At 42.2% G+C, this 13509-nt stretch overlaps 1 protein-coding gene across 1 annotated transcript in view; it reads right to left on the bottom strand.

The window, feature by feature from the left end:
- DOCK5 (dedicator of cytokinesis 5) overlaps nt 1–13509 on the bottom strand; it is a 227492-nt gene that overhangs the window by 37503 nt on the left and 176480 nt on the right. The window contains exons 29-37 of the mRNA XM_080674976.1: nt 10554–10648; nt 8860–8938; nt 7471–7571; nt 5702–5760; nt 5240–5394; nt 4167–4252; nt 3370–3529; nt 2331–2371; nt 1365–1455 (exon numbers count right to left, since the gene is read on the bottom strand). Coding sequence (XP_080531102.1) covers nt 1365–1455; nt 2331–2371; nt 3370–3529; nt 4167–4252; nt 5240–5394; nt 5702–5760; nt 7471–7571; nt 8860–8938; nt 10554–10648 — 867 coding nt within the window. The remainder of the gene's footprint in view (nt 1–1364; nt 1456–2330; nt 2372–3369; nt 3530–4166; nt 4253–5239; nt 5395–5701; nt 5761–7470; nt 7572–8859; nt 8939–10553; nt 10649–13509) is intronic.

The following is a 13509-nucleotide window of genomic DNA, read 5'->3' as shown; positions in this document are numbered from 1 at the left end:
GATGAAGCCGGGGCTGCAAGGGAAGCCTGGGCCCCGGAGAGGGAAGCCAGTGCCAGCAGCCGGGAGAAGGAAGGCCTACTCTTGCACAAATTTTGTGCATCAGGCCTCTAGTAAAAATATATTTAAAAGTAAATAAATTAAGCCTAATTTATGAAAACAGAATGTAGAATGGTCATTACCAGGACTGGGGAGGGGAGCATTGGGGAGATGCAGTTTAATGTTAAAAGCTTGTAGCCAGTAGATAAACAAGTTCCAAAGATCCAACACACAGCATAGTGATTACAGACAACAATACTGTATTATAGACTTCAAGGTTGCCAGGAGACTAGATCTTAATTGTTTCCACCACAAAAAATAAATGATAATTGTGTGACATGATAGAGGTGTTAGCTACGGTGGTAATCATATTGCAATATAGAAATGTATCAAATCAACACATGCACCTTAAATGTAAACAGTGTTATATGTCAACTATATCATAACTTTTAAAAAAATGGAGAGCTTTTTTAAAACAGTGGACAGAGGGTCCACAGTTCTTGCTGGTGGAAAATGTGGGAGGGGGCAAATAAAAGATGATGACAGGTACTTGCCTGAGTAACTGGGTAGAAGGTGTCCCCTTTAGTGAAATGGGAAGAAAGGCGAGGAAAGAATGGATCCAGAACAGTGAGAAATTACAGCTTCTGTTACTGACAGGTGAAGGGTATGCTGTCTATTAGTCATTGAAAGACTGATGCTGAAAGAATAATTCCTGCATCTGAACTCGGAGGAACGGTCAGAGCCAAAGGAGATGAGCAGTACAAGGTCCTTGTCGAAAAACTGTATTTCAGACACCAAACCTCAAGCTGATAACATCATTTAGAAGTGACATTATTTTAAATAAAGTAATTATTTGAGATCCGTGACATATAGATGTATTTATATCCACAACACACTCTAAATTTACTTACTGAGTATGAAGAGAAAACTTCTTCTGTGGCACTATATTTACTTACAACTCATGTCTCTGTGGTTTTACAAATTTTTTTTACATTTATTAATTGATGGATGTTTGTTTCTTCAATTATAGTGTTAATTACTAGGGACCTGTAAGTTCTACTCTGCTTCCTAAGAATTTTAAAATCAGTGGAATCACTTCTTTATGCATTCATCCAATGATAACTGACCTTTTCTCGACCTTGATCTGAAAATCAGCTGTGCCTAATTAGAAGGTTTAAAAATATTCTTGGATGAAAGGATCTCTCTTGAAAAAGGATCATTCCAATGAAAATCACGAAGTACATAGGATTTGGTCCCAAAGGACTGGACAGCAGACACGCTATGTTTTGTCCTGCACTGTGTTGAAATGAGCAACCCAGACCACTCACCTGTAGAAGCTCAGCGTGTAAGAGTAGCGTGTAGGCAGCCTCCGTATAGTTCTCACAGTCTCGGTGCAAATCCCGCAGCTTGTACAAGTATCTGGTAAGAAGGGGGCGTTTTTTTGTTTGTTTGTTTTAAATGTTTTTATTGATTTTTAGAGAGAGAAGAAGAGAGAGGAGATAGAGGGGTAGAAACATCGATTAGAGAGGAACATCATCGATAGGCTGCCTCCTGCACGTACCCTACTTGGGATCGAACCAGCAACCCGGGCATGTGTCCTGACCTGGAATTGAACTGTGACCTCTTGGCTCCTGGGTCAAGGTTCAACCACTGAGCCACACTGGTTGGGTGAAGGGGGCATTTAGTCGCCGGGGAGCAGCTCTAGCATTCAGCTCATTCTACAACCAAGCCGCAGCCTGCTTTCCCATCTCTTCTCCCCCTAGTCCTTCCTCCTGGGCAAAGGAATCCCTTGCTTCCTATCTTCCTATTCCTTTAACCCTTGGAGTTGCTTCCTGCCTGTGTGTCTTTCCTATTCCATCTACTCTACCTTATACTCTTCATTGAAGGCAGTAGTGCTTACTTATATTTATCCGTATGCCATGGACCCCTTTGAGAAGCTAATAAGAGCTATGGAATCTCCCCCAAGAAAAGGCATATGAATTATGTACAAGTGTAGTCCATGCTCAGGGCTTGCTGGATTCCAGGCAAATCCTCATGCCTCTCCCTGGGCAGACTTTCCTGATCGCCTTGTCCGGCATCTCCCACCCTTCCTTGGAACCACAACACTATACTCCCTTGTACTGCACTTACTGTATATCTGTTTAAACACTTTACCCTTCCAAGTGGTAGGGGGAATATCACATACTTTTTGGTGTCTCAAAGCAGCAAGCATGGGGTTGGAACTTAGTATTTGTTGATTGAAAAAATAAATAGCAAAGCCATGACAGAAAAAGCAGACATTCCCTTCAGCTTACCTTATGTATATGTCTTCTCTCTTCTTTTCTTTATAAAAATTCTATAAAAAAAGTCCAAAATTCCAATGTAAGTCAAGAGTTATTGACTAATTTGCCATGAAAATGGCCAAATAGCTACTTTGGTTTTTCAACAGTGCCACTTCTCCAAAGAGTTTATTATTTGCCTTTAACAAATATCCCCAGGAATACTTGTTAAAGGAAAATAAAAATATTTACACAGAAGACAAGTTGAAGGATTGTTTAGAACCATGCTTCTGAGGAACTTGAGGGGAACCTTCTAAATCATGGGTGGGGAACTTCCAGCCCTTGAGCCTTAAAAGGCCCACGAAGTCATTTGGTCTGGCCCTGCCAAGGCATTAGGGGTGAGTTAATTAAATGTTTGACCAAATATAGCAGGCTAATTTTTAAGATGATAATTTTGTATGGCCCGAGAATGATGTTATAAATATCCAAATGGCCCTTGGCAGAGAAAAGGTTCCCCCCCCCTCTCTTCCAAAGGGACAGGTAGCTGGCTTTTCCTCGTCACCTGGTGCTCTGCTTTTTCAGGGAAACGGGGCAGCGGGTCTGGGTTTACAGTAAGCAGAGGAGTGGCAGCCCAAACCTCTGAGGTCGGAGGTCCCTGTCTAGGGAAAGGCGAGACTGAAGAATTCTAGCATCGTGAGGTTTTCAGGCACTAACACTCTACTCATGGGACAGTGTTTCTCATGCATGTTCATCTGTGCCTAGTAATTCCAACAATAAAGCAATGACATGTAAACAAGGCAGAGAAACCGGTTGAGGATGGCCCTTAGAAAGAGAGCCGAGTTAAGATCTTATGCTGCATTTTCCATCCCTGTTTCCAAATTTATCCTCAAGGTCTGTGGCTGCTGGTGTCTGCAAGCCCAATGATGAGGTGGCTGTTTCCATTAGACTCAGCAGAACAGACTCCATAAAAGTGGCCTAGGTCTCTTTGTGTCTGTGAGATCGACTTGGAACTGATGTGCGTGGTGCAGGGGAGGCCTGCAGTGCCCTCCCGCCATCCTAGAGGCTTGGCACCTACCAGCACATTGACAGTGCAGCTCATCCGGTTTTCCTTGCTCTCATCATGCATGATGATGGTCCTGTAGTCCAAGAGGTTCTCGAGGAGGCTGCTGACCAGGAGCGCGAATACTTCTCCCGAGCTGGAGAGGTATTTATGTTTCCGGAAATGTTCTAGGAGCCTGGAGGATGGAGTCGAGACAAATGCCCATGTCATCCTGTCATTCCAGTACCATTTATGAGCGCTGTCCAAGGTCCTAGCAGCAGGTGGCGCCAGATGAGGAGACACACCCCCTTCACGTAACACTATTACTCCAGTTCCACGTTTTCTTTAGAGCTTCAGCTCAAGCCCTACCATCACCTAGAATCGCAGCCCACAGTGCCCTTCTTTGAATTTGCAACTGTATTTTTTTGTTGGTTTTTGTTTTCTTGTCAATACCACAAAAACAGGAACCTTTGCCCAAAAGGTTTGTGTATGCTTTTTATCCCTCTACTAGGGTTGAAAGAAATCATCTTTCCTGTCTTTATTCTCCCTAAAGCCTGGCATTTCAGGGCATCCCATGGGCATTCTGGTGAGCTGTGTGTGAATGCCCAGCCTAGAGGATCCTGGGAATCTAGCATAAACCCAGACATGTGGCTCTTCAGATAAAGTGTTATTTTCAGAAAAAAGAGAGGTTGGAAATAAGACCGAGAACCAATTGAAGTGGTAACCCCAACGATTCTGTGACTATCAGTGGGTCTGTAAGTGCAGTGGAAACCTGTTTTTGTCCACTTCTAAATGATGTCATCAACTTGAGGTTTGGTGTCTGAAATACTCACAGTTTTTCGAGAAGGACCTTGTACTGCTCATCTCCTTTGCCCCCTTCCACCTCTTGGTCCAGCTTTGTGATCAGCTCATTCTCAAACTGAAAGCAGAGTCAGAATTTCACAGGAGACGTCTTACCCTTAGAAGAGGACAGGAGTGACGCCCGGCCATCCTTTGTAGACCTGCCCAACCCCTTTTTAACTGTGAATTACTTCCAGCGTATACAGAGGAAGACCACTTGTCACATTGTCCATTACAGCACACCGGGGCCCCATCAAAACTTTCTAATGTAGCCTCATGCTACTTTATCCTTTGCTTTACATTTGGACAAAATAATTACCCAAAACATTATTCTGTTATCACAACTATGCATGTAAATATAGCCTAATGATTCTAATCTTCTATTTTATTTTTGGTTCTTGTCTGAGTCTTGCCAATGGGATTGCTTTTTTCTGATTTTGCAGAGCTGTAGAGCTGCAAAATCTTCCTTTCGATATTAACACAGGGTGTAGGTAAAGAAAATAAAAGAAAGAGAAAATATATCAGGTACACTGAGATCACTAAACTAGAGACTGCTGCATCATTCCCCCATTTCACCTCCTTACTCTATCTACTATGCTGCAACAAATAGGGTTAATGTGCACAAAGTCCAATTTTAATTATCTGGAGAATGGAGGCCTGGGGCACGAAATTCATGCACAGGTAGTGTCCCTAGGCCTGGCCAGCTGATTGGGGCCTTCCTTCGTTCAGCACCACCCCCTGGTGGTCAGTGCACATCATAGCGGGTGGTCGAACTCTGAGGCAGTCGAACTCGGGAGGGGACAAATTGCATATTAGCCTTTTATTATATAGGATAGAGGCTGCTTTAGGAAACTCCTGTAGCGAAAAGACTGCTTTGAGGCCAGCCTGGGTTGGAATATCTGCTTCTATCCTTCTATCTCTAATTGCCTTACAAAGCGAAATGTAAAAGAACATTTGTAGACCTACTTTGTTTTGTATTATTCAGGTTATGGCTTCTCTATATAGAAAGAAAATAAATAAGAGTTGACTATGTTCATTAGTAAAATTATAGGTCTACACCTCTTACCATATGGAAATTGCCATTTCCACTGAAATTGAACTCACACTGCATCATATCAAAGAAAATGGGGATGGTGGCTTTGCGAAGCTCTACTTCAGGGGTCAATGTGACCTCCAGAATGGGACCCACCATGGACGGGATGAATTTAATTTTGTGGGGACCTGAAATGAAAGTAAGAAAATAAAAATAATTTCACTGGAGGTAAAGCGTTACAATCTTCCTCCACAGGGCCCGTGAGAAAAAGAATACGTTTATGTGGGTAGATCAACTCCATCCAGACCTGGGTGACTACATACTGTATTCTGACAACAAGTGAATGTCATAACAAGAGACCAAGAGTCAACATTCACTTCCAACACACAGACAAATTAATCTTAGGGTTATTGGAATTAAAATTAAAAAAGAGTCCATCATGACATACTCATCACACAGGTGTGTGCGTGGGCTCATTCAAAGTCATAAACTCACCCAGGTTATACCACATGTCCCGAATCCTAAAGCCAATTTCTTTTCTCATGTCCCCATATCTAGGAAAAAGACCATAAGCAAGAGAATGATTTTCAGTGAAAATAAGCACCTATAATAAAATGAGGAGAATAAAAATATCCTATGTTCGCTAGGTCAAATGGTAGGCAGGTTTTGATAACTAACCAAGCCCCGCGGAGCCCCACAGTGGGGGGGGGGGGCACCTTCAACAGCAGGAGGGGCCAATGCAAGCACTGGAGGGTAACTGAGAAGACGAGGCTGACAAACTGGCCGAAGGGAGCAGAGTGAGAAATACTCTCGCTGCTGTTAAGCAAAGAAATAAAAAACAGAAATACTAGTGGGAAGAATAAGTGGAGTATGATTTATATAGTAATAGGACCATGCAGAATTTATATACTTCTATTTGAGTAACCATGTCTCATACTGCATTGGAAAGCTCTGGACATACATTCTCAATGGGGGGATATTGCTCCCGAAGAGGTGAAAATTGGTGCTTGGGGGCAAAAAAGCCTGCTGTTTTCATGAATAAAGTACAGGTATACAAGTAGTATATAAACAGATATGCATATATTTATTGGGTTAATATTCATTGGGGTTGTGATTAGGAAACAATTTCTAAAAAGGTTACTTATAGGAGTTGATAGTGGGGACATAAAAGTGAGAAACACTGATCTAGACAGTGGTTCTTGGGGGAAGTGACTAAGAATGACCAGGAACTCTCCTGAAGAATACATATGCCTGGCTACCCCTCACCACACCAAGCCAGATCGAGGCTGGGGCTTGGAAAACCAGAAGCAGGAGGGTCAAAGCAGATACTGCAAACGTTCCCAGGGGACTCCAACAGGGACCTACAACCATCCTACAAGCTCGGCTCTACATTTTTGTCTACTGGTGCGACTACTGCGCCAAACATGTTTGTCAAATTCCTCCTTTGGAGATGCCTTCACTTACGGTTATCCAACCAAAATCAAATCTATCCTTGAAAGAAACTGTGTCATTTAAGATATTCTAAAGAGTGAGATTGAGGTATCCATCTTAAAAATCTATCATCTTTTGATATCCACCTCACAAAGAAATCTATAAGTTTTACTTTCACCTTTGAAAACACAATCACTAATCTCCATCTCTGAGCCACTAACAGCAAGTGTTTTCAGGAGGAACCAGAGGTAGAGGTGCTAAATAATTTGTCTAGAATGCCAGATGCTCCAGAAGGGGGAGCAGAGCTGAAATTTCACAGCTTTTAAATGATAAATTCCTCAAGTTCTTCCTAACCGCACAGCCTTGGAGTTTCCAGGCTCTCGAATTCCGAAACAGACCCAAGACAAAAGCAATGGAAAGCTTCTCTGAGCTCTCATTACTCTCATGCGTGAGTGCATTTTGAATTTCGAGCAGGAATCTGCAGGCCTGCTTAGGTGATGTGTTAGACTTGGCTTCTGTGCCCAAGGGACTGAGAGGCACAAAGGAGCCAGCTTTGTGAAGCACTAATGAGGAAGGGGCACTGTGCCTGCAATTTGGACAAGCTGCCAGCAGAGGGCCAGCTGTTCCCACAGAGTGTGATGGGTGATGGGAAAATGAAGCGGGCCTTGGGAAAAGTGGTGAATCTGGGGAAATCAGTGAAATACTTATAAGAGCTGCCTCACTAACAACATGGTACCCAGTGGACAGTAATGTCTGTGACAACCAAAATCTTGTTCTGAAACGGAAAATATCATCACCAACCTAATCTTAAGCAAGTTTGAGAGGACACTCACTTTTTCATAATTTTGGTGCGCTTGGCTTGAGAGAAGGTTTCAAGCTGAAGGGACTCGTGGGTGAGAAACGCTACTGCCAAATGGAAGTAATTGTTCCAGAGCTGTTCAGAATTAGTTATGTGGGCGAGAAGAAAAGGAAAATGATATTAATCGCAGGGTCATCACAAAACAGTGCTATATGGAGCAAGTCACTTGCTGGGGATTTAATTTTAAAAAATCCACAAGACTTCTTTTCCTTTCTTGTGATTCAATTATTCAGCCCTGAAAATGTTGACGCAGTATTAATACTCACATGTTAATATTAATTTTAAAAAATCCAAACTATTATATTTGTCTTTACTCCTGGGATAAAGGCAAACTGCTGCCAAGAAGCATACCTATTTATAGTAAATGGTCTGGCAACATGTATGAAAAACCCTAACATTCTGCCAAACTTCTGAAGTAGTAAATTCTTCAGGACTTTATCCTGGCAAAATAAATCATGGCTATTTAAAAATACTGAAAACAAGGAAGGCCCTCCAAGTGCTATTTATGCTAACAGAAAATGGAAACAATCTAAATGTTCATGAGAATATGGCTAAATAAATCATGGAGGAGCCAGACAATGGACTGTATCAGCCATTAAAAATATTGCAAAAATATGTACTATCATCCAGAAGATCAAAGAAAAAGTAAATAAAGTAGATTAATAGAGGTTATCAAAGAACTGCACAGCTCAATTCCATTTTGGCACATACATACAAATACATACGTATATACAGATATGCATACACATATATACCTACACACATCTACATGTATACTTATGACTCCCCACTTCTAACATTCCACAGATACAAAGACACGACCCAGCAGAGCACGTCACCAACAGAGAGCAGGCTGGCACGTAAGCTCCATGAGAGCAGGGCCCTGAGTGCCTTCACTGGGGCCTAGAACAGGCCCTGCAGATGTAAATATTCTAATATTTGTTGATGAATGAATGAATGAATGAATGAATGAATGAATGTGAAGCTAGTGACCACCTGCTTGGTTATCACTTTGGACTTTCAACCAAGTGTGTATACAAACCACTCTCTAGAAACTGAACCATCAGTAGGCAGAGCACATAGGTTATGTTAACAGCAGAAGACTGTCTTTCAATTTCCTTCTTTTTGCTTAGTTATATTTTCTGCCATTATTTTTTTTTAACAATTAGTTTTAACAGAAAGAAGAAAAAACCTTGTTTGACTATGTGTGGAGGACAGAGGAACAAAAATGTGTGCTTCAGGAAAGGACAAAGGACAAGAAAACTTTTTCATTTGAAAATGGTAAAATCTGAGGTGATGTTTTCCAAAATGAGCTGGTTCTCTTGGCTGAGAATCCAAGGAACTAGGTACGTAGCAGGCTTACCTGAAGTTCAAAGCCTGCCTGATCCATGAAACGCCTTGTGAGAACCTCAGCAAACTGGTTTATGGCACGGAGGAAAACCCTTGGGGAGGAAAACACGGGTAAGAAAGGCACCTTCATGCTCACTGCAACACTTCCCATCTGTGTTAAAAACAAAGCAAAGCAAACCTGGACTTGATCAACCGAGGTCCTTAAGAGACCAATGACAAAGCACAGCCTGCAGAGGACACTGAAGGTCAGTTTCTGGAACTGACTACAAGCCCCATTCAAGGCTGCATCTCAATTTAGCCCCTGAGGGCAGAGCTGGGACAAGCCAGGTCTCCCGAGATGCAGAACTGGGCTCTGCACTCTATCATTCTGCTCCTGATCCAAAGTCTATGCAATGTTTCTCTATCTGCATAGAGTAGGGAAGAGCTTTTCTAGTCAGGTCTGAGGACCTTGTAGAGCTAACAATAATGGTGAGAATCATGATTTACTTTATCCACCTCTTTAAAAATTCTGAAGCTCCTTTAATAGAACATATGTATTTCGTTCATTTCACTTCCATTCAAAAGTATTTGTTGTGGGCCAGAATCTACAAAGCGCTGGCTTAGATTTTGCTTTGAAAGAGACTGTTCCTGGTCTTATGACATTTCAACCTTGGTGGGGCCATTTGCCATTTGACCCAAGGAAAAAATATGGAAAATTCAATGAGGGGGTAAAGAGGTTTGGGAAACCAAAGGAAGAGAGGATGACCTCCAGGTCAGAAAGGATCCCTTCACAAATGCCACCTGAGAAGGACCTGAAGAAGCAAGTGGCAGGGTGACAGCCAGAGGTGAGGGGGAGGTGAGGCAGGTGGCAGAGCAGCGTGAAGGGAAGGACAGAAGACGTTCAGGGGCTGGGAAGCGGCCAGTTTGTCTGGAGCGCAGCTTGGAGATAGAAGGGAAGAGTGGAGGATAAGGCTAGAAAAGCAGGCAGGGCCAGGATGCCAAGTCTTTGACCATCAGAATGACGAAGACCATATGGAGCCGCTGGCAGGTGCCATGGAGAGTTGACGCTGACGATTCGGTCAGGAGACTACAGTAGAGAGAAGGGGGTAGAGAGCAGGGTCAGAGCAACGGCAGCGGCCGGTGAAATCAGGAACATGAGCACACAAACCAGGCTCGTGGAAGTGGGAGGAGCCTTGCTTTACAGATGGTGGATTTGAGGCAAAGGATTTCACAGGCCTTCACAAAAGTCCAAAAGCTATTACCAGGCCCAAGTGCAGTGACCCCTGAACGACACAGGGGTTAGGGGCACTGACCCCGGCACAGTCAAAATTCCTCATATAACTTTTTACTCCCCCAAAACTTAACTACAGTCAGTCCTTTGTACTCTCGGGTTTCACATTGGTGGATTCAACTAACTGTGGGTCAGAAACAGTATTTTCAATCTGAAGTTGGGAATCATGGATGCAGAGGGCTGATTATATTAATAGTCTAATGTTGACTGGAAGCCTTACTGATAACATAGATAGTCAATTAACTCATATTTTGTATGTTACATGTATCATGTACTATAGTCTTACAATAAAAGTATGCCAGAGCAAGGAAGAGAAAATATATTTACTGTTTTTATTGAAAGAAATCCATATAGGTGGATCCACGCAGTTCAGCCCAAGTTGCTCAAGGGTCAGCAGTATTTAGTCAAATGCCCCGGGCCTGCCCGGGCGGGCTTACCTGCTCTGAGTCATATTCATGACCATCCAGTCTTTGGCATAGACATTCTTTCCAATCAGATCCTTAAACATGATAAAAGTTTCCATGAGGAAGTCCTGCAGAGAACAAAGGAATGGATGGAAGAAAACTGGGTGACACGTCCATCATAAGCCTTCCTGGCATCTGGACAAGAAGAAAACTACACCAGAATAAGATGTCCCCAGTCCCTCACCAACAGCTTAGCTTTTTAATAAGGTCTTGGGGATAGCAAAGCATTTTACCTCTATCGTATGATTTGATTCTTACACTATATACTCTGATGAAAAAACTGCCCACATTTTACAAATGATAAAACTGAGGCTGTGAAAAATTAAACAACTTGCTTAAAGTTGTAGAAACTAGGAAGCAGAAGAGCTGAGGTAAAAATTTGGTGTTCTGAACCCTCCGTTTAAAGCCAAGTGCTGTCTGAATAGGTCTACTGCATTTAAAACAAATTCACCAACAATTGTTGGAAAACTGGTATTTCAAATGACTGAGTCCGATTTTCCTTTATTATTGTTAGAACAGAACAAATATGCTATAAATAAGAAGCAAGTCGGGGTTCTTCCTGTTCCAGAAAGGCAGCCACATGAAGCCTGGAAGAAGGGTCCTAACTGGGCCTTAAAAGAGATTCTAGCAGTGGATCGCGATGACTGTAATAACTGATAATCAAAGTCCAATATTGGCCAAACAGCAGTTTTACTCAAAGTGGGGGCTATGAACAAAAAGGAACACAAAGCAACTGAGCTAAAAATCAAAGCTAAAAACTTTGAAAAGCTTTTTTATTTATTAGCTAGTTAAATTTAGACATTTTCCACTAGGATTCCTGAAATGGAAACCCTGTCCAATTTCTCTAACACCGAAACAACGCAGTTCTTTCTTATGAATTACACCATGTAGCAGAAAGAACACAGTACGTGGGGGGCAGGAGGCCTGGGCTCTATTTAGAACTGTACTCCTTGGGACACTGGTCAAGGTGGTTAACTCCCTGCACTTTGGATGCCAAACAGCATAGAAATGCGGGCAACTCTGGCTCGAAAATCTGTGCTGCCCCTGAATCTTCCTTTTGGTTCAATGAGAGTCAAACTTTGCTTCTTCAATTCTGAAATCATAGACATATTTAATGCCTCTTAACATTTTCCATCAGATTTTAAGTGTTCCTACCAATTCATTAACTGTTCTATTAACCTTTTCTTTCATTTCAACAAGAATTCATGGTTTGTGAACAAGGATTAGATTTAGATGCCAAGGACTCCACACTGAACGCTTAGTAATCTAAGTTAACAGTAAATAGTGATTGCATAGTAAAGGCAGTTCCCAATTTCTTCTTGCTCATAACCCCCTTTTAAGTAAAACAGCTGTTTGGCCAATCCCTCCTTTTATCTATCACTTCCCAAAGTCTTTCAAGTGATTCATTCAGAAGTCAGCAGGAGAGAGGGAGGGGCCAATCTACTAAAAGTCAGAAGATCTAACTGTGCGACATAACCCTCCACCAATGACTACAATTCCCCAATGGACTAATCTTCTTTTTAATTAAATTAAATAATAGAGGGGGAAGAGCTCACCCTTGTTTTAGAAAACATGAGTTAAAACTGTTTTGTTTGTTTTTTGCTTACATAATGGAGCCAAATTGTCAAGAGTTTGAATTTAGTACAACTTCCACTATTCTACCTGTTTTCTGAAGGAACTTTTTAAAAAGTCACTAAACTATTTCTATATTAATTTTAAATTACATCATAATAGCAATAAGATTATTAATATATATATCTCATCTTATAAGGCATTATTAACTACATGTCAAGCACAAAGCTAGTCATTTTCTATGCATCGATTCAATCAATACTCAACTCACAGTACCCCTCAAAGTAGGTACTGTGTACTGCCTTACAGATGAGAAAACTGAGGTTGATTAGGCTAAATAGCTTGCCTAAAATTTCGTAGAAGGAAGTGGAAGAACCAGAATTCAAACCCAGATCTGGGTTCTTAAATCCACTACACCATCTGCCTATGGAGGAGAAACAATGCTACCCTACCCTAAGCTTCCATCTCTCCCCTCCCCGCTTTCTTCCTAATTATCATGCACCTGGTCTCGCAGGCACACCTACTCATTGCTGTGGGTCCTGTGCCACACTGCCTGCCAGAGCTGGCCCAAGTGGAGGCCCAAGTACGCCTCCAGATTAAGCCACATGGTCCAATACAGCATTGGGAGAGTTCATTATTGGGCCAACTACTACTACTACTACTACTACTACCACTACTACTAAGCAGTCATTTTTCTGCAATTTCCTGTGTTTTCCCATCATGGGACCTCACTAAATGGAGGGTGACTGGCATGAAAGGAGCTGGGTGTCCTTGGGTGCAATGGCCATAGACCATCCAGAAAGCAGACAATCTAGAGCAGTGGTCGGCAAACCGCGGCTCGTGAGCCACATGCGGCTCTTTGGCCCCTTGAGTGTGGCTCTTCCACAAAATACCACAGCCTGGGTGAGTCTATTTTGAAGAAGTGGCATTAGAAGAAGTTTAAGTTTAAAAAATTTGGCTCTCAAAAGAAATTTCAATCATTGTACTGTTGATATTTGGCTCTGTTGACTAATGAGTTTGCTGACCACTGATCTAGAGCATAAAGAAGACTGAAATACACATGGACGATGGGAAGTGATTGAGAGCAAAGACCACAGCTATGGGGCATCAAATGGTTAATCCAGATCCATGTCCAGCTCACTGCTTACAAGATGGTACCATCAGGGACTTTTAACAGCCACTAAAAAATCCCTGAAGGGAAGAATTCTGGGGGGTAGCCAGAGGCCTGGCTTAGCCTCTCAGGCAACCTTTGCTTATATGCTGAATAGTAACTCTGAGAACAATTTTCTTTAAAACAAGGGAATGGAATACTTTCAACTGAAGATTAAGGGTTGTAAGGGGCAGGCATTACCTCTTC

The sequence above is a fragment of the Plecotus auritus genome (assembly GCF_963455305.1).
Source record: "Plecotus auritus genome assembly, chromosome: 6".
NCBI lineage: Eukaryota > Metazoa > Chordata > Mammalia > Chiroptera > Vespertilionidae > Plecotus > Plecotus auritus.
This window is presented reverse-complemented; position numbering and strand designations above follow the sequence as displayed.